General features: G+C 43.1%; 1 protein-coding gene across 6 annotated transcripts in view; it reads left to right on the plus strand.

The window, feature by feature from the left end:
- Window positions 1-25,978, plus strand: part of ABCC4 (ATP binding cassette subfamily C member 4 (PEL blood group)) — a 393,134-nt gene that overhangs the window by 155,079 nt on the left and 212,077 nt on the right. For 5 of the 6 annotated variants that reach the window (XM_055244268.2, XM_055244267.2, XM_055244269.2 and 2 more), the window contains 3 exons: window positions 1,425-1,535; window positions 2,083-2,203; window positions 15,080-15,304. In XM_055244268.2, the coding sequence (XP_055100243.1) occupies window positions 1,480-1,535; window positions 2,083-2,203; window positions 15,080-15,304 (402 nt within the window). In that variant the 5' untranslated portion in view covers window positions 1,425-1,479. The remainder of the gene's footprint in view (window positions 1-1,424; window positions 1,536-2,082; window positions 2,204-15,079; window positions 15,305-25,978) is intronic. The other variant, XM_055244270.2, reaches the window with a different exon arrangement.

Raw genomic sequence — 25,978 nt, forward strand, 5'->3', positions numbered from 1 at the left:
CAGTGGCGATCACAGCTCACTGCAGCCTTAACCTCCTGAGCTCAGTCCATCCTCCCACCTCAGCCTCTGGAATAGCTGGAATCACAGGCTCACACCAGTACATCTGGCTACATTTTAATTATTATTTATATTTTTTATTGTTTTGAGATAGTCTCACTCTGTTGCCCAGGCTGGAGTGCAGTGGCATCGATCTCAGCTCACTGCAACCTCCGCCTCCCAGGCTCAAGTGATTCTTGTGCCTTAACTTCCTGAGTAGCTGGGATTACAGCATGTTTCATCACACCTCGCTAATTTTTATATTTTCTTAGTAGAGATGGGGTTTTGCCGGGCTGGTCTGGAGCTTCTGGCCTCAAGTGATCCGCCTACCTCAGCCACCTAAAGTGCTAGGGTTACAGGCATGAGCCACTGCCTAGACTTTTTCCTTATAAGTTTTTAGTAGAGGTGGGCATCTCACTATGTTGTGTAGGCTGGTCTCAAACTCCTGGGCTCAAGCCATTCTCCCTCCTCAGCCTCCCAAAGCTCTGGAGTTACAGGTGTGAGTCACTATGCCTGGTACATGTTAATTATTATCATTTAGTGATTAGTGATGTTAATTGTTATCATTTAAATGATTCCTAATGGATGACCATTTTGATTTTTCTTTTTTTTTTTAGTAAAAAAGAATCTCAAAATATTTGAATAAGTTCTTTCTGTCCTTTTCAAGATTACTATTTTTCCTTTCATAACTGATAAATAATTTGTACCTAGATAATTTTGAATTATGTAAATGTCCCATCAAACTTTCACTGACTGGTTTTAGCTTCCATTGAAAATGTTTTCTAACCTCATCATTCTTTATCTGAGAGCTTTTTCCTTCTTCCCCCATTTATGTCTCAGTAAGGATTCGTGGATTCTTTTGTTATTCAGTGGGTTAGTATTCATTGCTGTCATGATTTATTTGGATGCTTCCATTATCACAGACTTGTCTGGTGGGACCCCGTCAAGCTGGGTCCTCTGTTCTTTGGGCCCATCCTCTTGATTCCTTGAATGTTTCCTTATCTTATGGTATCTTATGGCCCATCTTGTACTTTTTCTGCCCCAGCCTTTGAATCAGCTATTTCTTCAAGAAGCCCTGGTTCCTTTTAGATAATAATGGTTTTGGAAACCAAGATCTGGGCAACAGCATGCTCTCAGTTACTGGTGTGTCATTGCTTCTGGGGCCTGTCTGTGGATAGAGCTAGGGACTGTGTGTGTGTGCGTGTGTGTGTGTGTGTACTGCGCACATGTTAATTTTTCTCTGTCTAGCTCTATATATTCATATCTCTCTGTCTATATATAGCTGTATGTATTTTAAAGGTAAGTTTAAGCAATACCCATGGAGGTAGGAGTCTACTTAAACATGGATGTGTAATTCTGGATATATGTCTCTTTTCTCTTGTTAACAGGTGGCTCAATCCCTTGTTTAAAATTGGCCATAAACGGAGATTAGAGGAAGATGATATGTATTCAGTGCTGCCGGAAGACCGCTCACAGCACCTTGGAGAGGAGTTGCAAGGGTAAGTGGGAGGCAGTAAAGTGGGCATTAAGGAAGCGTGGGTGTCTGTGTGTGGGGAGTGGGTTTTACCTTCCTGGGTCCCATCTGGAGCCTCTGTTTACCCTTAAGGTGAATATGTGTCACCTTCCTCAGGCTGCCCCTAGGCTCAGCCAACCATGGTGGCCTGGGGGAAACTCCTGTTTCCTGTGCCTCCATAGAGGTCGGGGGAGCCAGCACCTAAGGCCCGAGATGCCTGAGGTCTGTCCCTGGAGGTGGAAGTGTTGTGGCTGGAGGAGGTTGTCTGGCTTATCTGTCATACTGATGGGGCTTCAATCCAGTAAAGCTTGGCAGTAACTTGTTTCCCCAGACTTCCCCTCAAGGCCTGTTTTTCTGATGCTACAGATTCTATACCACACATAACCTTCAGGAGTCCTGGGAGCAATTAGCAGCATTTATGAGATAGTCACAAAATGCCCTGTCTTAAATGCATAACTGTCACTCTGCCACCTCTCCTGTTTTATATTGTGGCAGGGTTCACTCTTATTTATGAAGCTTTTTCCTCATTGTAGGTTCTGGGATAAAGAAGTTTTAAGAGCTGAGAATGACGCACAGAAGCCTTCTTTAACAAGAGCAATCATAAAGTGTTACTGGAAATCTTATTTAGTTTTGGGAATTTTTACGTTAATTGAGGTAAAAGCTTTTACATACCATGAATTGTTTTTCAGGACACATTCAGTAAACATGCTCGCCATTGACTGGTGCTGTAATGGATGGGGGAACAGAAGGGAGAAGTGGCCAGATGGGGTTTGAAGGTATTTTAAGGTCTAAGGATTAAACATGTCTAGGAAGCATTAGGTAGTTAGTTCAGTGAGAGTATTTATCCGGGTGAATACTTAAGTGACTGAAGTTCAAGGTCATTATTGTTTTTCTTGTAACCAATTAAAATGCAGTGTCATGGAAGAAGAGTATTTTATTCAAAATGGTAGGACAATGTTGATGCTCAGTAAATGTTTTAAATGCTGAGAGTCACTCCTGGTCAAAAGAGGATCCTACAGCCTGGAGGAATGCGTGCCCTGTGGTTTAGAGGAAGTGATTTTGGATCGGAGCCCAGAATAATGTAAGACATTTTACAGGTGCTCAACAAATAACTGTTCACCAAGCCAAATCTGATAAATGCTCTCCTGGAGAGGTATTGTCACCTCTCCCCTCTCAGGGAAACGGAGCTGAGGGCCTTGCACCTGGGCAGGCGGTGATGCCCCAGAGGCTGGAGCTGGCTGAAGCACCCAAGAGCTACCCCCTCCCAGTGGGCCCAGGTGCTGGGAGCCAAAATCCCCTCTGGGAAGAAGGTCTGAGGACTGTGCACTCCAGGGGATTCATCACACCCATCCGGTGTGTCTTCCTTGTTGTGGGCGTAGATTGCTGGTTGGAAGGTAGAGTCTTGGTGCCTGGCCCTGCAGAGAGTATATAAATGGACATTCCATGAAAAATGAAAGAAAGCCAGGAGGGCAATGACCTCTGTTACCCCAAAGGGCCTCTGTCAAGATCCTGCAGAAAGACAGTGTTCTGCCTAGGCACACTGCCAGGTAGCCTGTCTGTTCTGGTCTGCGGCCTGCTAGAGGAGATGCAGAGGGTCCTGCTGGGTGACTTGTGTCCTCTGTGCTACCTTAGGGATGTCAGTGGTCCATGAAAGTAAGAGGGGTGGATGTTGCTGTTGTACAAAAGGGTGGCTTTAAATGCAGGATGGGGAGTTGTCACGGTGCATTTTGTTGGGAATGAGGTGGGGGGAGGGGGTTGGTTTGTATGTGGGGGGTTTGCTCCTGTCGAACATGCTTTTTGTTGTGGAGGGCACGGTGGGCAGTGGGAGGCAGGTGGGTGAGCTCTGCCCTACACTAGAGGAATCTGTCAGACAACAGGGGACTGGGCGGTCCTGGGAGACGGATGGTCTCATTGGTGACAAAGGTGTGTTGGCCAGGGTGCCAGATGGTGAGTGCCACCTTTGAGAGGGTACCCGCCCTGGCTGCCTGCTGCTGTGGCTTTGTGGAGGACGGGGTGCACATGCAGAATAACCGGTGGACCTGACTTGAGGGTGGAAGAGGGCTAGGAGCCCCTCAGGCTCTCCCAGCCCCTCTTCATCCTGTGCCGGGGTGTCCCAGTGATGGTGTTTCCACATGGCCCCAATCAATCTCAGTTGGAAAGAAACAGAATGACAAGTTGGTGTCAATGTGGCCAGTGTGTGCAGGATTTCCTGGCCCAGTTTGGCTGTGCAACCTCAGAGAAGTTGTCTGGTAGCTGTGGAGCCTCTGTAAGTGCCTAAGGCTCATGCCAGGTGTCTGGTTAGGGGTGGTGGGAATGAATGGCCTCACATACGTTTCGAGGCAGGCCTCCCTCAGCTACTTCCATTTCTCTAGTTTCCCTTTGTTACCAGCTGCTTATGAAATTGAAAACAGGATGATTTAGAAGGAACTGAGCTTGTCATGCTCAGGGCTGTCTGTGCTGACGTGGGCTGCCAGCCACTTGGGGTGGGGTCTCTAACCCACAGGTGGTGACTGGACTACAATGAGATTTGGGTAAGCTTTTGGGAGAAGCAGGCATAGAAGTAGAGGCTATAGAAATGTGAATTTCTCCTGAGACTTAAGGACAGGCCCCACTCTGGTGCTGGGAGCATGGCAATCCTTACTGCTGGGGGGCATGTGGGAAGGGGCCCGGATCGAGGGGAGCTTTAATACAGGTACAGTTGGTGGAGAGCTGGTCTTTCTTTTAGCAGGGTGGTTATTGGGCAGTCATGGCAGAAAAGTAGGGAGTGGAGGACCTGGCAAATATGGGGGCTCATGCTCAGTACTGCTTAGCAGCAGCAGTGCTAGTAGAAGCAGCAGCAGGATTAGTAGTGGTTGGTACTCAGTAGTAGTAAGCAGTAGCAGTACTAGTAGCAGTAGTTGCAATAATAGTGACAGTGAGTGCTTGAAAAATACTATGTACCAGGAACTGCTATGATTTCCTTCCTTTCTTTCTTTCTTTCTTTCTTTCTTTCTTTCTTTCTTTCTTTCTTTCTTTCTTTCTTTCTTTCCTTTCTTCTTTCTTTTCTTTCTTTTTCTTTCTTTCATTTTATGTTAGGTTATGTTATTTTATTTTATTTTATTTTTTGAGATAGGGTCTCACTCTGTTGCCAGGCTGGAGTGCAGTGGTGCTATCTTGGCTCACTGCAGCCTTGGCCTACTGGGCTCAAGCAATCCTCCTGAGTAGCTGGGACCACAGGTGCGTGCCACCATGCCTGGTTAATTTTTGTATTTTTTGTTTTACTATGTTGCCCAGGTTGGTCTCGAACTCCTGGGCTCAAACGATGCTCCCACCTTGGCCTCTCAAAGTGCTGGGATTATAGGCAGGAATCACCATGCTCAGTCAGAAGGCATTCTTTTACCCCTACTTTTGGGAAGAGGACACTGGGTGCTATGTAGTTACATAATGTGCCCAGGGCCACACAAAGTGTAAATGACAGAGCCCAGATTCAGTCTCAGGCGCGCTGACTTAGGGCCCAAACCATCTCCAGACTGTCGTAAAGCTGTCTTGAGAACTCTGTCTTCAGGGTATCCAGCACATGCTTCTTGAACTTGGCCTAGGGATAAGTCAGATGCTAAGAGCTCCCTGGAGCAGTGGGGCATGGCTGTGGGAAATCAGATTGGGGATTATAAATTACCCTAGGTTCCTAGGTCTCCTGGGGTTGGAAAGTCAGGTGACGTGCTAGAGAGTGGCTGGGGTGCTGGGCAGGTCAGAGCACCAAGGTACATTCAGGTCGACCACGAACCCTTTTTTTTTTTTTTAATTTTTTTTTTTTTTATGTTTTTGTTTGAGGTGGGGTCTCACTCTGTCACTCAGGCTGGAGTACAGTGGTGTGATCTCAGCTCACTGCAACCTCCATCTCCCTGGGCTCAAGCAGTCCTCCCACCTCAGCCTCCTGAGTAGCTGTGACTACAGGCATGCACCACGCCTGGCTTATTTTTTGTATTTTTAGTAGAAATGAGGTTTTACCATGTTGTCCGGACCGGTCTAGAACTCCTGAGCTCAAGCCATCGGCCCACCTCACCTTCCCAAATTAATGGGATTACAGGTGTGAGCCACTGTGCCTGGCTGACCAAGAACCCTTTAGAAACCTGTCTCCCACTGAGTACCATCCTCCAAATGTGTGAGGCGTGGCAGCCCTGCTGACCCAAGTTCATCAACATCCACGCTGTTAAGACACCATTCCCAGTTGTCTCCTCCTCGGACAGACGAGCAGGAAGCTTGTGGTCTTGCATGGTCACGACACTGACTGATGGTCTGGGCAGATGTCAAGTTCCCTGTTTTTACTTATCAAAGTCTCTGGGTTTCCTGCATAGCAATGATACCTCTGCAGTTTTAGAAGCCTTTGGCCTGAATCGTGAATTGGGTTTGCAGTTTGCTTGGCAAGGATGAAGACCCCAGATCAGTCACTAGTATGGGGACAGCTCTTCTGTCCTGGTATCTGAACCCTCCCACTAGCAAGGTGGGCCCCAGGTATTAGGGCGGCAGGCTAAGGTGTTAAGATGGACCCACACAGTGCTGACGGCAGGCACCTCTCATATAAAGTGGAGCCTGGGCTTTTCACAAGAGAGCACTTGTTGGTCCTGTGTTTACACCAATATCTTGGTGGTTTATGGTATAAAATTAGACAGTAGTCAGTTATTCTTTAGATGATCATGGTGACTAGCGGATGATGCTCATTTTAACTTTGTGTCTTTAACATAATAACTGGTAGGACTTTCAGTTCCAATGCAGTAAAGTTCAGGGAGCTAAAGCTCTTCCCAGTTCAACTCGAAGTAATCCTTGGATTTTTTGTTTTTTTCCTTTTCCTTCTAGCAGTGAAAACAGCCTGAATTCTAGTATAAATACTATTGTTTTCCCAGACTTGCCTATTGACACTTGGCTGTTTTGGAGAAGTTGGAGATAAATAATTTCTTAAGATGAAGGTAGGGAGTGTAACATCTCAAAAACATTTCAGGTGTTGTTTTGGGTTTTCAGTCATTAAAGCTGTCTATTGACCAGGCATAGTGGCTTATGCCTGTAATCCCAGCATTTTGGGATGCCAAGGGATGATTATTTGAGCCCAGGAGTTCCCAGCTTTAGTGAGCTATGATTGCACCACTGCACTCCAGCATGGGTGACAGAGCAAGACCTTGTCTCTAAAAAAGAAAATTAGGCCAAGCGCGGTGGCTCATGCCTGTAATCCCAGCACTTTGGGAGGCCAAGGCGGGCGGATCACAAGGTCAGGAGTTCGAGACCAGCCTGACCAACCTGGTAAAACCCCGTCTCTATTAAAAATATAAAAATTAGCTGGGCATGTGGTGGTGGGTGCCTGCAATCCCAGCTACTCAGGAGGCTGAGGCAGGAGAATTGCTTGAACCTGGGAGGTGGAGGTTGCAGTGAGCTGAGATCGCACCACTGCACTTCAGCCTAGGTGACAGAGCAAGACTCTGTCTCAAAAAAAAAAAAAAAAATTATGGAGTTAGAACAAATGTTCGTTTCACAATTGATTTTATGAAGATGCTTTTCATTTTTTGGTCTTGGGTCTGTGCTGCTTGTGGATCTTCGTATTTTAGATAGTGGAAGCTCTAAACTCAACCTAGCATTTTGTAAAAAGCTTCTGTGATGATATTCAGGCCTTTTTTAATCTACTTATGCCAGAGGTTGCCAATTTTTTTTGTGTGTGAAAAATCAGACCTTGGCGATGACCTTGAGCAGTAGAATATAAATAACTCCTACAATGTTAGTGTTCTAATAATGGAATGCTAGGCACAAATGGGTTAATTCCTCTGGTTACAGAACAACTGTGCAGTGGATCCATAACTCCCTAGCCATATACTCTTAACTAAGCTGAATGCAAGCAGGGCCTTCCCTGCGTACTGATGGTGGCACCAGCAGGAAGAGGGATGGTGACACCAGTTTGCGGGGAGTCTTTGAGGTTGGAATTTCAAAGTAACACAAGTGAGATTAGGAATGATTGTCAGAGTTGAGGAATGATTATAATGCTCATAGAAACAAGTACTAGTCTAATGGTGAACACAGTGCTCTTACAGGCAAATGCTAATCAGAACAGAACAGCCCTCGAATTTCCAGCACATCTGTCCCCTGTGTGCACCTCCATGGAGACTGTGATGGGGACTGGAGACTGAGCAAGTATCGCCCACTTAGAGCCTGGAGGGGGGCAGAAGGAAGGAGGAGCTTGGGAATCCTCTGTGTGGGCCAAACCAGGACACAGGCAACTTCTCCATTTGTATCTATGCTGCTTGTTGGTCTTTGTATTTTAGATAGTTGAAGATTATCTAAATGTTTCTTTGAGAAATGAGATGTGTATTTTTTTTTTTTTTTTTTCTGAGATGGAGTCTCATTCTGTCGCCAGGCTGGAGTGCAGTGGCACGATCTCGGCTCACTGCAACCTCTGCCTCCCGGGTTCAAGTGATTCTGCTGCCTCTGCTTCCCAAGTAGCTGGGACTACAGGTGTGTGCCACCTCACCCAGCTAATTTTTTTGTATTTTTAGTAAAGATGGGGTTTCACCATGTTGGCCAGGATGGTCTCGATCTCTTGACCTTGTGATCCGCCCACCTTGGCCTCCCAGAGTGCTGGGATTACAGACGTGAGCCATCGTGCCTGGCCAATGAGGTGGTTTTTAATAACTTCAATTCTACATTCCTTGTTCAGCTGCCTGACATGAGGGCCAAGGCCAAGCCTCATGTGGTGTTTTCTTTCTTTGGTTGTTTTGTTTTCTGAGCCAGAGGTCTTGCTCTGTCACCCAGGTTAGAGTGCAGTGGTGTGATCTTGGCTCACTGCAACCTCTGTTTCCTTAGTTCAAGCCATTCTTCTGCCTCAGCCTCCCGAATAGCTGGGATTACAAGCTTACACCACCACATGTAGCTAATTTTTTTATTTTTAGTATGTTGATATCAACATACTTATTCATTTATTTTATCTTACAGTATCAACACTATTACCCATAATATGATTTCTGAAAATAATTTAAATTTTTTTTTCTTTGCAGTTTACGTTGTCCTTAGGGTAGATAATAATGTACAGGGACTGTCTTTTCAAACTAATTTTTTTACAGTCAAATAAACTAGTTAAACTATTTTGTTTAAAGTTAAAAAAAATTATGATTCATCCTTTTGTTTGGTAGGTACAGTCTTTACTGAACATTGAATTTTCCCTGCTGTGCAGAATGGAAGGTCTTAGTTTCATCACTGAAATCTCAGCATCCTTTTTTCCTAAGGGATTTTCTTGGAAGCCTAACATTTGGCAGCAGCTATGATTACTACCCTTAGTAGGGTTTTACCATGTTGGCCAGCCTGGTCTTGAACTCCTGACCTCAAGTGATTCGTCTGCCTCGGCCTCCCAAAGTGCTGGGATCTTTCTTAGGTTTTTAAAGATCATTTCAAAATTATAAAATATAACAGGATACTAAGCCACTCTCTACCCCTAAGCCAGCTTCAGTAACTATCAACTCATGACCACTCTTGATTTTTATGAAGCCCTGCTCACTGCCCCCTCTGAAGATGTGTGTGTGTGTGTTTTGAGATGGAGTTTTGCTCTTGCCCAGGCTGGAGTGCAGTGGCATGATCTTGGTTCACTGCAACCTCTGCCTCCTGGGTTCAAGTGATTCTCCTGCCTCAGCCTCCTGAGTAGCTGGGATTATAGGCATCTGCCACCACGCCCGGGTAATTTTGTATTTTTAGTAGAGATGGGGTTTCACCATATTGGCCAGGCTGGTCTTGAACTCCTGACCTCAAGTGATCCACCTGCCTTGGCCTCCCAAAGGACTGAGATTACAGCTGTGAGCCATCATGCCCAGCCGCATGTGTACTTTTTAATTGAAGAAACCATGTTGCTTGCCCTGCACGGATTTTCAGGGTCTAGATTGGGCTCATTGGATATCCCTCCTCCCCCTCTCGTGAACCTCTGCGTCCTTGCATGCTGTATCATTTAACATGTCCGTCTGGTACCAGAAGTTAGTAGTTAGATTTAGAAGCTTGATGTGATTCAGGTTTTATTTTCCCCACTCCTCCCTTTGGCAGGAGTACTTTGTAGGTGAGGGTGTGTACCACCTGCCACTTCGAGATACCTCACTTAGGTCTGGTTATGTGTGTGTGGTATTTGGAGCCATTCATGATCATTGCTTAAGATGCATTAGTTTGTTAGGAGTTTGCAAAGTGGTGATATTCCAGTTCCTCATTTATTAGCTGAAATATTTGCGTAAAGAGAAACTTTGCCATTATCAACTCTTTGATACTCTGAGTTACAGTACACCTATAGGAAAGGCAGGAGAAATGATTAATTTTGTTACTGTTTTTAAAAACCGATTTTCAAAATAATGAGTGATTCTCCAGCATTTTCCTCTGGACTTAATGGATTTTTTTGTTATTGCTTGTTCTGTTTATTTTGATGAGTATGATTGTGAGCTCATGGAGTTAAACAGTTCTGATGTGCTGTTCATTATAGTTATTATCCCTGTGCCGCACTTTGGCTGTCTTTGGCTAGTGGGAGTCTATTGAAGTCAGGCCCTGAGTCTTTTGCATGTATACTATTAGTCTTCGCAAATTCCTCATTTTCTGGTATGACAGATGTTTTAGGCTCCCTGAACAGTTTTTGCCCCAGCTGTGGAACCAACCATTTTTCCTAGCAGCTTTAACTCCTTTTATGTTTATATTTAAAGATAAACATATCATGAATTTATGTGGGTATTTCCAAATCAGATTCAGGACGCCAGTGTTTTTACTTAATCTCTTTACTCTTACATCTGTGTCTCTTTTCTCCCTTCATCTGTTCTTTTTTCTCCCTAGCCTAATCCCAGCTCTTTTTTTTTTTTTTTTTTTTTGAGACAGAGTCTCGCTCTGTCACCCAGGCTGGAGTGCAGTGGCGCAGTCTCGGCTCACTGCAAGCTCCGCCTCCCGGGTTCACGCCATTCTCCTGCCTCAGCCTCTCCGAGTAGCTGGGACTACAGGCGCCCGCCACTACGCCCGGCTAATTTTTTTGTATTTTTAGTAGAGACGGGGTTTCACCGTGGTCTGGATCTCCTGACCTCGTGATCTGCCCGCCTCGGCCTCCCAAAGTGCTGGGATTACAAGCGTGAGCCACCGCGCCCGGCACTTGATATCAACATACTTATTCATTTATTTTATCTTACAGTATCAACACTATTACCCATAATATGATTTCTGAAAATAATTTAAATTTTTTTTCTTTGCAGTTTACGTTGTCCTTAGGGTAGATAATAATGTACAGGGACTGTCTTTTCAAACTAATTTTTTTACAGTCAAATAAACTAGTTAAACTATTTTGTTTAAAGTTAAAAAAAAATTATGATTCATCCTTTTGTTTGGTAGGTACAGTCTTTACTGAACATTGAATTTTCCCTGCTGTGCAGAATGGAAGGTCTTAGTTTCATCACTGAAATCTCAGCATCCTTTTCTCCTAAGGGATTTTCTTGGAAGCCTAACATTTGGCAGCAGCTATGATTAAAAGCCCTTTGTGGTCTTAAAAGTTCTTCAGGGTCAGGCACAGTGGCTCACGCCTGTAATCCCAGCACTTTGGGAGGCCAAAGCAGGCAGATCATGAGGTCAGGAGTTCGAGACCAGCCTGGCCATTATGGTGAAATCCCATCTCTACTAAAAAAATACAAAAATTAGTTGGTCGTGGTGGCACGTGCCTGTAGTCCCAGCTACTCAGGAGGCCGAGGCAGGAGAATTGCTTGAACCTGGGAGGCGGAGGTTGCAGTGAGCTAAGATTGCACCACTGCACTCCAGCCTGGGCAACAAGAGCGAAACTCCATCTCAAAAAAGCTCTTCACAGCGGGTCTCCAGCCCCTCCAGACTCAGACACAGAGATAGTGCAGGAGAGGAGAATAGTGATGTGTACAGGCGTTGGTTTCTACACTCCAGAATCTTCCAGGGATGGGGAACTCAGGCCCTACCCCGATCAATTGGCCCTAAATGTGGGGGATGGGTCCTGAGCATCAGTGAGCGTGTAAGTCTCCTGGGTGATTCTAACACGCAGTCAGGACTGCACTAATTCAGAGAGGACTTCAGGTATATCTGGAGTCTTAATGATTATTATTTCCCCAGATTCACCTTTTTTCTTCCTTATCTCTGGATCTTTCTCAACCCTACTTTTGTCCCCTGTTCCCCCATTTCTTTCTTTTTTTTTTTTTTTCTGAGATGGAGTCTTGTGCTGTTCCCCAGGCTGGAGTGCAGTGGCACCATCTCGGCTCACTGCATCCTCACCTCCTGGGTTCAAGTGATTCTTGTGCCTCAGCCTCCCCAGTAGCTGGGATTACAGGTGCAAGCCACCATGCCCAGCTAATTTTTGTATTTTTAGTAGAGATGGGGTTTCACCATGTTGGCCAGGTTGGTCTTGACCTCCTGACCTCAAGTGATCTGCTCACCTTGGCTTCCCAAAGTGCTGGGATTACAGGCGGGAGCCACCGTGCCTGGCTGTATTTCCCCATTTCTAAAACAAACTGCTTACTCATTTTTCCACAGCTCACTCTTTTCTGCTTGTATTTTCCACTCAAACATCTTCTTTGGTAGCTTGTTTCTATTTCCTGTGTTTTATTTCCTTCCCATGCAATCAGGTATGGTGCAGTTGGGCAAGGAATATCTGAAGTGCATGGGGGAGCAGAAGCATGGAGGCCACGTGCCCGCTGGGCCTAGACATGTAATGTGTCACTCCAAGAAAGCAAGGGATGGGGCTCAAATGTCAGGAGGCTGAGTACCAAATACTCCGTTGAGAAGTATCTGCCTTCAAGTACTCTGGGACTCCGGCAGAACCTGAAGTATGGAACATTGAAGTATCCTACTGGACTCTCAAAAACCTCCATGGTTTCACAGTTGAGGAGAATTCTTGGGAAGGAGTAAGGACTGTATTCTTAGCTTGTTTGTGGAAAGACTCTTCACCACGTTGTAGATTGGTTGGTCTCTAAGATGGAGAATTTATGTGAGTTACTTTTGACCTTGGTACTGATATTTAGAAAGTTTAAATTTGGTTAGTTACAATTTTGATAATGAGTATTTTCCCAGTTGTTTTGTTTCTTATTAGTTGAAGGTTAAGATATGGGATGGAGAGGTCCATGGAAAATCATGGACCAAAAACCAGCATTACTCACAAGTGAGCCCGTTTGCTTGACTGGATTATTAAATGCTGTCTCTCGGCAGGGAAATCTGGACAGTTAGGTAGTCGTGACCTACCTGCCTTTTGCATTCTCTTTCGCTGGGTTTATTGCATCTGTTATTTCCTCTGGGGGCCATCCCTCTTGCCGTTTGAATCATACTCACCTCAGGCTGAAATGGAGAAGTGTGTAACAGGTAACGGTGACTCCCAGGGACGGTGAGAAGTTTCAAGAACATTTAGAAAGGCAAAGATCACTGAGTGTCTGGCTGATAGCCCAGGTGTGTCTGCTGTGGCCCTGGTTGCCCTTGGCACTCCTGAGCCAGGGCTGCCCATGTGTACAGTTTGGTCTTCTTGCTTCTTGATGTAAACGTCCAGATTTTCATCTCAGTAAACTCTAAACAGTCCGTGTTATGACCCATTGTACTGGGAGCTCTTCCATAAACTCTTAGTGCCTCTTGAATGATTGGGCATGCTGGAAATGTAACAGTGAGCCTCTGCATTCTTAATATCTGATCATCTTACTCATAATTCTTCAACTAAATGCTATTTTCTGATTTCTGTATCATAGGGGAAAACTTCCATGACCTCATGGAAGGCAATGCTGTTGGTGAAGTCTGTGAGTTTGTGTGTGTGTGTGTGTGTGTGTGTGTGTGTGCATGCTAGGACAGGCGTGTTGGGATTTAATATCATGACCCATCTGAGGGATGGGAATGTCTTCTGTAAATATCCTGATCCAGCTAGTTGTTTGGGATGAAAGTGTGTGTTAATTTTGTTTTTTATGGATTGTTCTTCCCTCACTTCAGATAGACAGAAAACAGCTATCAATAGCAAACCTGTCAGGTGTTTATTATGTCTTTGTTAAGAAGGAGAGATTGCTTAAAAGGAAAAGTTGTTTTTCAAAGTCAAGATCTTGAAAGATTTTCAAACGTTCTGCATTTTGTCTTTTGAGAAGTCAGGAGGAAATGATGTCGAGGGCCTACGTGTTTACTTTTGGTGACCTGGATTTGCAATGAGTGTTTGGTTTTCTTTGATGGGGGAAATGGTCCCTCTCAAGGGGTTCTAGAGGGAGGAAGTAGGTTACGGGGTGAAGTGCTCATTTGGCAGGGAGAGTAAAGGAAAGCTCCCTTGCTTACTTCAAACCGTGGCTCAAGCTGCTTTCTGCTGTTTCTTTGCCTGTAGTCTTGGAGGTTAAAATTGCATTCCCTACGTCTTGTCCACATGCCTCCCAGCTCATTGGTGTGGGATTTTAATTTTGCCTTGGGGAAAAGATGATTATTAATATTGCTTCAAAACCAGGACCTTCAAAATATGGCTGATATAGAGAGCCACTGATGACATTAACTTTGAGCTCAATTTCTGCCGTGTTTAGTTTTTGACTCCACACTAACTGAGCCAAAGTGGCAGTTCTGGGCACATCCGGGCTTGTAGGGGGCAGAAACATATTGAAGCAATGTCCTGTGGGTCCAAGAGCCTGGAATCCTCCCAAGCCTGGTTCTTTTCACCACTCCAACTGAAGCTGGACTTGGTGGTGTTAGATCTACTGACACGTGGAGTTTGGATTGGGAAAAATTGGAGAGTTTGATTTTCTGATCTGGGTTTGTGCCAATATCTCCATTCACAAAGGCTCTTAACTGTGAAGAAGGTGGCAAGAGTGTTGGCCTCCCATACACGAGCCTTCTCAACTTTCCTGTGGGCTGGGATGTCAAGGGTACAGAGGAAGTGGGGTGAGAGCTGGGGTGTCTGTTTGTAAGCAAATTCCTTACTCCTCTTGGGCCATTTTTTTCCTTATTCACCTTAGGCCAAGACTTAATTTGGTAGTTTGCCAAGTGTGCTTTAAAGCCCTGTTTGTAATACAGAGCACCCACAGTACCAAGCACAATGTACTAAAACTTTACTGACTTTGAAATTAGAATTTTGATTTCAGGTTAAAACTCCTATTGGCTTGTCTTAAAGAAGAAAACAGTTCTGCTTTTCTTTTAGATTAGTGATGAATGTTGCACTTTGAAGATATAAAAGTAAAACTCGTGTTAAGAAAAAGCGAGCCTGGGTGCGGTGGCTCACATCTGTAATCCCAGCACTTTGGGAGGCTGAGGTGGGAGGATCACTTGAGGCTAGGAGTTTGGGACCAGCCTGGGCAACATAGTGAGACCCTGTCTTGACCAAAAAAAAAAAAAATTTAGCTCTACATGATGGTGTGCACTTGTAGTCCCAGCTACTTGGGAGGCTGAGGTGTGAGGATTGCTTGAGTTAGCGAGTTCGAGGCTGCTGTGAGCTGGGATTGTGCCACTGTACTCCAGCATGGGTGACAGAGCGAGCAATATCTGAAAAAAGAAAAAGTAAAAAGAAAAAATGGTGTGGTCTGTATGTCTAATTAAAGACTTTTCTTTTTCTTCTTTTAGGAAAGTGCCAAAGTAATCCAGCCCATATTTTTGGGAAAAATTATTAATTATTTTGAAAATTATGATCCCATGGATTCTGTGGCTTTGAACACAGCGTATGCCTATGCCACGGTGCTGACTTTTTGCACACTCATTTTGGCTATACTGCATCACTTATATTTTTATCACGTTCAGTGTGCTGGGATGAGGTTACGAGTAGCCATGTGCCATATGATTTATCGGAAGGTAAGTGACATTCAGCATTAAACATGTACCTCACCTGAAGCATCAGAAGCATTCTGAGGAAGTTTTATGTAAATTAAATATTGCATAAATAGCCACGGCACTCCAGCCTGGGTGACAGAGCAAGAACCCTGTCTCTAAAAAAAGAAAAACGAAGAAAACTTCTGTAAATAGAATCATTTACACCTTACTAGAGAAGCTTGCTATTTGCATCAGGCCAATGTTTTTTTTCTTTATGCAAAATTTTCCAGTGTATAATGAAAGTTTTCTACTGCTGTCAGGGCATGGCTGCCTTTGATAACAGGCTGTTGCAGAATACTAAATTTATAATGAAATCTAATTAAAAATATCAAATTGGTTTTCAGTGTTTCTTTGCCTCAATCTCATAGTTGTATTTATGGAAATTTTTGTTGTTGTTCATTAAAACCTTCACTTACATCACAGTTGTATTCAAAAGTGAGCTTCAGTGAAATTGGATCTATGAAATTAAATCTAGGAGAAAAGAGTATATTTGAGAAAGGGAATTCTTATATTTTTAAAATGAACTATTTAGTCATATTCCGTATAATTTTCTTAACTGAAGAAAAACGTAAATGGAATCCACGTCAGATACAGGCTTTCTTTATATTCTAAATCTAGTTGTGGTTGTTTTTAATGTTATTTAAGAAAATAGTTGGATGTTTGGGATAACACTTTGAATTTTTGATTGTTTTTCACAATTTTGGAGAGAACTTACAGTGTTTCTATTTTATGTTGGTTTTCATTCAAAGTAAGTTTTTACATTAAACAGTTGTCCCTTGGTATTCGTGGGGGATTGGTTACAGGACCTCTTGAGGATACAAAAAATCAGAGGATTCTTAAGTCCTTGATATAAAGTGGCATAGTATTTGCATATAACTTATTCACACCCTCCCATATATGGCATTTTATTTATTTATTTATTTTAAATAATTTCATCTTTTATTTTAGATTCAGGGGTAGAGGTGCAAGTTTTTTCCATGCGTGTATTGTGTGATGCTGAGGTTTGGGGTATGGATGATCCCATCCCCCAGGCCGTGAGTGTGGTACCCGATAGGTAGTTTTTTAGCCCTTGCCGCATTCCCTCTCTCCCCAGTCTAGTAGTCTTCAGTGTCTTTGTTCTCATCTTTATGTCCGTCTGTGCCCAATGATTACCTCCCACTTATAAGTGAGAACATCTGGTATTTGGTTTTCTGTTCTGGTGTTAATGGTCTCCAGCTGCATCCACATGGCTGCAAAGGACATAATTTTTTTTTTTTTTTTTATGGGTGCACTCCCATGTACTTTAAATCATTTTGGTTTACTTATAATACCTAATACAATTTAAACATACATTATGTAATGTACAATATGCAATGTACATTGTGTACAGTTATATAATGTACATTGTAAATTGTACATTATATAATTGTACATTGTAAATTGTACATTATATAATTGTACATTGTATAATGTATAATGTAAATATACATTGTATTAGGTACTATAAACAAATAACTGTTTAGGGAATAGTGACAAGAAAAAAATCTGTGCAAAATCTGTGCATGTTCAGTACAGACACACTCACCTATTTTGTTTCCCCCAAATATTTTCAACCCCAGGTTGGTTGAGTCCAGGGATGCAGAACCCATGCATAGGAAAGGCTGACCGTATTTTCTTTCCCATCAGGGCAGTAATAATGATAATACCTGATTTGATATTTTCTTATTTTATTTGTGCTTTTGTATTGAGATATGCCATAAATTACACCATAGTTTGCTGTGGTCTTAACTGTTACAGAAGGAGTAGGATTTCTGGTTGCTTTACAAAGAAGTTGCCATAGAGATGCTAGTGTCAAGAGCTAAAGAACTTGTCATTAAATCAGTCCTGGATATCTCTTTGTCTTGGGCTGTTTTTTTAAGCCATTTAAATGTTCTTTCTTTCTTTTTTTTTTTTTTTGAGATGAAGTCTTGCTCTGTCGCCCAGGCTGGAGTGTAGTGATGCAACCTCTGCTCACTGCAACCTCCACCTCCTGGGTTCAAGCAATTCTTCTGCCTCAGCCTGCCGAGTAGCTGGGATTACGGACATGTGCCACCACACCCAGCTATTTTTGTATTTTTAGTAGAGACGTGGTTTCACCATGTTGGCCAGGCTGGTCTTGAACTCCTGACCTTGTGATCTGCCCGTCTCGGCCTCCCAAAGTGCTGGGATTACAGGTGTGAGCCACTGCACCCAGCCCATTTAAATTTAAAGTATTCTTCTTTGACCTCGTTGTCACTTATCCAGAGCTTCCGTAAGGTGTGTCCTCCCCAAGTCTTCCTTTGACATGGGGAATCAATCTTGTAATTCTGTGAATCCTGGAGGCCTTGTGTCTTAGTGTCTATGGTACAGTAGAACAGGTATGCCCGGATTCCTCATGTGTGACATGAAAATGATAACAAGGCTTGTACACACTAGTCAAGGGGTCTCATCACCTCCACCACCACCATCATCAACAGCGTCATCATCATCTGTGTTATTCTCCTGTACTCTCTTCCACCATTTAGGAGAAGAATACTCAGGTTTTCCTATAAACTAGCTAGATTTTTGTCTTTCAGGATCATACTTCTAATAAATTCATAAAAATTTTCACTAACACTCCACTTGGCAAACTTTAAAAACACCCTACATGAAGTCTGGTTTGAGGTAGTGGCTCAGTAAAACACAGCTCTTTGTACAAGTGAGGTATTGTTCACCTGTTTTTCTTCCTCTTTTCCACTAACGCTTTGGAAAATAGCCTTTGGGAAATCTGATCTAACTCGGCAAATTTGCTTACCTGCGTGTAAACATCTCCCAAAGGTATTAATTTGCCAGCTTGATTATCTTAGAAGTATTGTCTCTTTACGAAGTCAAAATTGCTTGGGTTAAACCATAAGACTTAACCTGAAATCCCAGAAATGTGGGAAAGATGAATATCCTCATGTCCTGCCTTGTATGTGGAAACATGCCCAGGTGAAGAAATAAGACACTTCCTCCTCACACGTGGGCTGCTTCCTTGGGGCAGAGGCTGTCTCTGCAGCAGGGCTCTGAAAGGTCCCTCTGCGACGCTAGCAGTTTCCACTGAGGCCCCCACATCCTAATTCCCGGTCTGGCAGAAATCAGGTTGGATATTGCAAATGGAATGACTGCCCAGCCCATCGTCGTCATTTGGTATTGAATGATCTTGCGGGATGTCTGAAAATGACTTGTCATTTATTTACTTTTTCACAGCTTTGGTAAAATTACTTTAGGCTTTTCATCATTAATTTTTCTTACTGTAGTAAAATATGCATAACATAAAATTTACCATTTTAACTCTTTTTAAGTGTACAGTAGTTCATTTGCATTAAGTACATTCACATCATTGTGCCTCCCAACCCCACCATCCATTGACAGAGTTTGTTCATCTTGCCAGGTGGAAACTCTGTACCCATTGGGCACTGATTCTCCACTCTCCCTTCTCCACAGTTATCACCCTTCTGCTTTCCAGCTCTATGAATTTGATGACTCTAGGTATTTCATAGAAGTAGAATCATATAGTATTTGTTATTTTGTGTCTGGCTCACTTCATGTAGCATAAGGTCTTCAGGGATTATCTATGCTGTATTGTATGCCAGAATTTAATTCCTTTGAAAGAGTGAATAGTATTCCACTATTTGGATATGCCACATTTTGTTTATCCATTCATCTGCCACTGGACATTTGGGTTATTTCTGCCTTTTAGCTATTGTGAACAATGCTGCTATGAACACGAATGTATAATCATCTCTTTGAGTCCTTGCATTTAGTTTTCATTTATTTTTATTTTTGAGACGGAGTCTTGCTCTGTCACCCAGTCAGGAGTGCAGTGGCGTGATCTTGGCTCACTACAACCTCTGCCTCCTGGGTTCAAGCGATTCTCCTGCCTCAGCCTCCTGAGTAGCTGGGACTACAGGCACCTACCACCACGCCAGGCTAATTTTTGTATTTTTAATAGAGACAGGGTTTCACCATGTTGGCCAGACCGATCTCAAACTACTGACCTCACGATCTGCTCACCTGAGCCTCCCAAAGTGCTGGGATTACAGGCATGAGCCACCGTACCCGGCCGAGTCCTTGCCTTTAATACTTTTGAATATATATTTATTTAGAGGTGGAGTTGCTGGGTTATGTGGTAACTCTGTGTTTAATTTTTTGAGGAACCATCATACTGTTTTTCACAGTGGCCACACCGTTTTACATCCCCACTTATTCTTTAATAATTTGTCTGTTTAACTTGAGAACTAAATGAGACGTTTTTATGAATCATGACTAGCATTAATTTGAATTGATGGCTCCAAGGGTGGTCTGTTGAAATGGTTCATGGTGGTTTGTTCAGGTTCCTTGGAACTCTGTGTTATTTCTTATAACTTTTACCACATAAAAAGACTGTGCAGCACAGGCTGTATTTTAAGCGAGGTCAACAGATTGGCATTAAGAATACGGGCTCCTCATGGCAATAGTGTGCTGAACATTGTATTTGCTCATGTTAGAATGTCGTCAGTCACAAGTCATATTCCCAGCATGGGTTTGTATAACCTCTGCAGTGGGGACAGTGCCTTATCTCCTGTTTTTACTTTTTAGCCATCTGGGACACAGAAGCAGGGGATGTATCCATCTTCAAGTCTCAAGGGGTTACTTCTATAGTTTAGAGCACTTGAGTTGGGGAGTTGGGGCCTTGTTGGAGGAAGACGGTCCCTTTAGTCAAACTGAGCCTGGGCCGGGCGCGGTGGCTCACGCTTGTAATCCCAGCACTTTGGGAGGCTGAGGCGGGCGGATCACGAGGTCAGGAGATCCAGACCACGGTGAAACCCCGTCTCTACTAAAAAAAAATACAAAAAATTAGCCGGGCGTGGTGGCAGTCGCCTGTAGTCCCAGCTACTCGGAGAGGCTGAGGCAGGAGAATGGCGTGAACCCGGGAGGCGGAGCTTGCAGTGAGCCGAGATTGCACCACTGCACTCCAGCCTGGGCGACAGAGCGAGACTCGGTCTTAAAAAAAAAAAAAAAAAAAAAAAAAAAAAAAAAATACTGAGCCTGGATTAAGGATAGCTGAAGATCTCTAGCCCCAGCCACCAGTGAGACTGGATCTCCCATTTGCCCATGCCTACCTTGGTTTAGGGCCAGGTTAGATCTGAGCCTGGATGCTAAACGTCTGAATGCTAGACCTACGATGGAATGGAGGACAGTTTCATTAATCAGGATGGGCTTGTCATCCCAGCTTTTGTATTATCAAATACATTAGGCATAGAGACTTTTCCTTAAGATCTGTGGCCTAATTAGCTCAAGATTTCCTGGCTTTGTATCTAATTTGAAGAACCGTGGTGGTTCCTGCAGTGGGTTGGCTTCTGAGTTGTGGATTTTGATATTGGGTTGGCTTGTCCTGAATGCCAGGTAAAGCCACAGCAGTACCTGAGCCTGCTTGCTGGTGCTCCTCTCTGCTGTTTGCAGACTTCTTTGCAGAATTGAGAAAGTCTGGGGAAACTTTTTATTTTGGATAAAACTGCTCATCTTCACTTTCCTTAGTTACTCTGAAGGATAGTTTGAGGTAAAGTATCTGTCTGTCCTTCATCTTCCACCTTCTAAGGTGTATTGAGTCCCTGCAGACTTTCTAGTTTTCCTTTATCATTTATTACAGATCTGCCCGAGAAGAATATATGGAATATATGTATGTAGTGTATCTCAAAGGGGTGCTGTCTATAGATTTCTGTGTTGAGAAATATTTGTAGTTACCCTAAGTGTATTGTTTAACCATTTAAGTGATACTGTGTGGTTCTCTTTTTAGAATTCTGTAACTTGGGGGGAAATGCATATTCCCTGTATGCAGGGACTATGGATACTCCAGGAATACATGTATGTATTCTCTTAGATACTCCATCCAGAGTTCATATTATCAGGTACTCTTCATCTTTCCGGGGGAAGAATTCCTGTTGCTTTTAATCTTTTCATTTGAGAACCCTCTCCTCTTGACCATTTCCTTTTTTTTTTTTTTTTTTTTTTTTTTAAAGAGACAGGGTCTCCCTATGTTGCCCAGGCTGGTCTCGAACTCCTGGGCTCAAGGGATCCTCCTGCCTTGGCCTCCCAAAGTACCAGGATTACAGGTGTGAGCCACCACGCCTGGCTTTTTTTTTTTTTTTTTTTTTTCAAGACGAAGTCTTGCTCTGTCGCCCAGGCTAGAGGGCAGTGGCATGATCTTAGCTCACTGCAACCTCTGCCTCCAGGGATCAAGTGATTCCCATGCCTCAGCTTCCCAAGTAGCTGGGATTACAGGCATGGTGGTGTATTTTTGTATTTTTCGTAGAGACGGAGTTTCACCATGTTGGCCAGGCTGGTCGCAAACTCCAAACCTCAGGTAATGCGCCTACGTTGACCTCTCAAAGTGCTGGGATTACAGGTGTGAGCCACTGTGCCCGGCCTTGATCTTTTCCTTCTCTTTTCCTGGCCTTGCTGCAGGGCAGGTATATTTTTAGGTCAGTGGTCAGAGCAGCAGACAGCCTCCTCTACCACAGACTGAGTAGGAAGTGGAAGGCGCCCTCCCATGATGCACAGAGAGGCTGGGCTTGTGCACCTTTCCCAAGTCATGTCTGCCGCCCTATGCAATAAGTAGGACCTGAAGTAAAAAAGTAAATGCACCGTCATGTGCTGATGGTGAGAAGATTGCAGCCACCTGTAGCCCTCCAGCTGCATCCCAGTCTTCCTGCCCCTTCTCCCTCTGGGTTTTCTCAGTGGATGTGGAAAGACAATTGTTAGAAAATTTTGTCAGCATCTGAGCCATACAATGTTGTGGTCATAGTTTTAAAGCAGAACTTTTGTTTTTATTTAAAGCTAATTTTATTTCACTGTAGACTCTATATTGCTTTATATTTAGACTGAATAGTATGAAATTACAGATATTCAGGGCTGGGTGCAGTGGCTCACACCTGTAATCCCAACACTTTGGGAGGCCGAGGTGGGTGGATCACTTGAGGCCAGGAGTTCGAGACCAGCCTGACCAACATGGTGAAACCCCATCTCTACTAAAAATACAAAAATTAGCCTGGCATGGTGGTGCATGCCTGTGATCCCATCTACTCGGGAGGCTGAGGCACAAGAATTGCTTGAACCCAGGAGGCGGAGGTTGCAGTGAGCTGAGATCCGTGCCACTGCATTCCAGTGTGGGTGACAGAGCAGGACTCTTCTTTAAAAAAAAGAAATTACATATATTCAGCTCCTTTGGGCCTTTTTACAAAACTAGCAATTTCATATGGTTCAAACTAATCTTTTGTCTATTAGTCTGTAGATCGGTTTCCTTTCTGAAGATTCGTAGAGAGCCTCTTGACAGTGTTGTCAAAGTGAAACTGTGGTGTGTGTCGAAGTTATCTCCCTGGACACATGTGATGCTTTGGTTGGACTTCCTCTTCTTATGTTATTTTCTAAGTTTCTGACAAGATTAGAATGACCCAGTAGTGCTTCTTACATTGTCTATAATACGTTAAAATTTTTGTTTCAAAAACTCCCCCCCTCCCTTTTTGGTTTTACTTCTGATGTGAACTTGAATTGTACCTGGGCATTTTGTGAGACATTAATCTCATCAAGTGACAATTTGTCCATCTTCTAGTTTGCTAGGGAATAGCTTAAGAGGAGCCAAGTTAACTTTCCATAGCTTGGAGTTTGAGCTAAGAAAGCAAGTTAAAGAGGGAGGACTTGTTTTGTTTGGATTTTTCCAAGAGGAAATTTCTGCTGCTGGAGATGTAGGAGTGTCAGATGCATCCCATCATCTGATAATTGTATTTGCTTCACTGGGGTGTGGTTGCAAACTGGAAGAAAATGCTTTAGCTCAGTGGTTCCTCATACTGCTCTCTGTTGTATTCATGAGGGGAAATCTTTAAAATAACACTTGTGTCTGGACTCTTCCCCTAAACATTCTGATTTAATTGCTATAGGGCAATTTTAAAAGCTCCTGTGTGATACTAATAGGCCTCAAATATGTGTTCAGCTTAATTTTATGCTTTATAACTAAGACCTTCCAGTTCACAGAGATAGCATATTGCGGGTTTAATCCCCTTCATCAGTGAGTAACTCCTTCGGACTTGTAGGTATAAACCTCAAGCATGGTAGCTGTCTGTCAGCCCGAGTGTCCTACCATCTGGTCTGGGAATCTTATATGCAGGAGAGCCCAGGTGTTGAGTCAGGTGTCCAGGCACTTTGTAGAAGACTCCATGAAGTCTTCTAGTGGCAGATTGGCAAGGGTAGAGATTGAGTGTGGACTCTGAGAGCAATCATGGACTCAGAGCAGTCAGACCTGAGTTCACATCTCAGTGTTGTCATTTTCTAAGCTGTAAAATCTTAAGAGAAGTGCATTCACTTCTCAGGGCCAGTTTCCTGATAACTTGTTGAAGACTACTCTTTCCCCATTGAATTAAGTTGGAGAAAATGTTGTAGATTAAATGGCCATTTATGTGTTAATCTGCTTCTGGATCCTCTATTCTGTTTTGTTGATCTATATTTTCCTTTTGTTTTACTTTAATAGTCAGGTGGATATAATCTATTCTTTCTTCATAGCAAATTATCTTAATTACTATAGCTTTATAAATCAGATAGTAAAAGTTACCCAACCTGTTTTTCTTTTATGATTGTTTTGATTATTTTAAGTCTCTTGCATTTTCATATTGACTTTAGAATCAGCTTTTCAAGTTTTGCAGGGAACTGTTGGATTATGCATCTTGAATTCTAAGACCATGTCTTAGAATTCAAGAGCACTATCCAGAGAAGTAATTCTCAAACAGGGCAGTTCTATCCACCTGACTATTAATGTTAAGAGTGGGCATCTTAACATTATTTAGATTTCCAGTGTAAGAAAATAGTATATTTACCTATTCCTCAGTTATCTAGATCTTTATAAATTTTTCTTTTCTTTTTTTTTAAGTAGAGATGGAGTCTCACTATGTTACCTGGGATGATCTTGAACTCCCGAGCTCAATTGATTCTCCTGTTTCAGCCTGCCAAAGTGTTGGGATTACAGGCGTGAGCCACTCACGCCAAGCCCTAGATCTTTAACTCTCCTTGTAATTATTAGGATAGAGGTCTTAAAGATCATTTGTTATATTTGTATTCCTTAGCATTTAAAAAAGAATACCGTAATTCAAAGTAGCATTTGTACTGTTATAAATAGTATTTTATTTATTTATTTTATTTATTTTTTGAGACAGACTCTCACTCTGTTGCCCAAGCTGGAGTGCAGTGGTGGAATCTTGGCTCACTGCAACCTCCGCCTCCCGGGTTCAAGCAATTATCCTGCCTCAGCCTCCTGAGTAGCTGGGATTACAGGTGCATACCACCGCACTCGACTAATTTTTGTATTTTTAGTAGAGACAGGATTTTACCATGTGGGCCAGGCTGGTCTTGAACTCCTGACCTCAGGTGATCCACCTACCTTGGCCTCCCAAAGTACTGGGATTACAGGAGTGAGCCACTGTGCCTGGCCATAAATCGTGTTTTAAATTTTCACTTACCATTTGTTGTTAGTATATAGAAATTCAATTGATTTTTGTATTTTTGCTTTGTTTCCTGAAACCTTGCTAAAGTGCATTAAGTTGCAGTAATTTTTGGCTGATTCCTTAGGATAGCTATTTAGGTAATCATGCCTTTGGATAGAAACAAATATACTATGTGTGTGTGTGTGTGTGTGTGTGTGTGTGTGAGACAGAGAGAGAGAGACAGACAGACAGACAGACAGTGGGGGAGAGGGAGAGAAGTTAAAATCTCCGGTTATGAGAGTTAGTCTCTTTTTCTCTTTAGTCATGAACTTTTTGCATCCTGACTTACTGGATTCACTTGTATTTAAAGTTTCTTACTGGATTCATTTGTGCTTAAGGTTTATTTGTATTTAATATCCCCTCATCTTCACCACCATACAATATTTATGCTTTAATTATTCAGTTGTCTTTCCACAATTTAAAAGAAGAAAAAAATAGTTTTTAAATTACCCACTGAATTACTATTTCTGGTGCTCTTCATTCCTTCCCTTAGCTCCAGGTTTCCATTTGATATAATTTTTTTTCAGCACGTAAAACATCTATTAGCATTTCTCTATTTTCTTTTTTTTTGAGACAGAGTCGCACTCTGTCACCCAGACTGGAGTGCAGTGGCGCAATCTCGGCTCACTGCAACCTCTGCCTCCCGGATTCAAGTGATTCTCCTGTCTCAGCCTCCTGAGTAGCTGGGATTATAGGCGTGTGACACCACACCTGGCTAAATTTTGTATTTTTAGTAGAGATGGGGTTTTGCTATGTTACCCAGGCTGGTCTTGAACTCCTGACCTCAAGTGATCTGCCTGCCTTGGCCTCCCAAAGTGCTGGGATTACAGGCGTGAGCCACCACACCTGGCCAACATTTCTTATAGTATAAGTCTGCTGGCGATGAATTCTCTCATTTTGTACTTTAATCTGAACAAATTTTTTTTTTCTTTTGAAGCATGTGGTTGCTGGATGTTGAATTCTGGGTGATAGCTGGTGATGTCTGCCCCTGTCCCCTCAAAGGTGTTCCATTGTCAACTGGCCTTCGTTCTTTCTGATAAGAAATTAGCCATCATTTGTATCTTTATTACCTCGTATGTAATGTTTCTCTGTTTTTGTTTTTTTGGTTGATTTTTTTTTCTCTTTGATACTG

The sequence above is a fragment of the Symphalangus syndactylus genome, chromosome 15 (genome assembly GCF_028878055.3).
Source record: "Symphalangus syndactylus isolate Jambi chromosome 15, NHGRI_mSymSyn1-v2.1_pri, whole genome shotgun sequence".
Classification (NCBI taxonomy): domain Eukaryota; kingdom Metazoa; phylum Chordata; class Mammalia; order Primates; family Hylobatidae; genus Symphalangus; species Symphalangus syndactylus.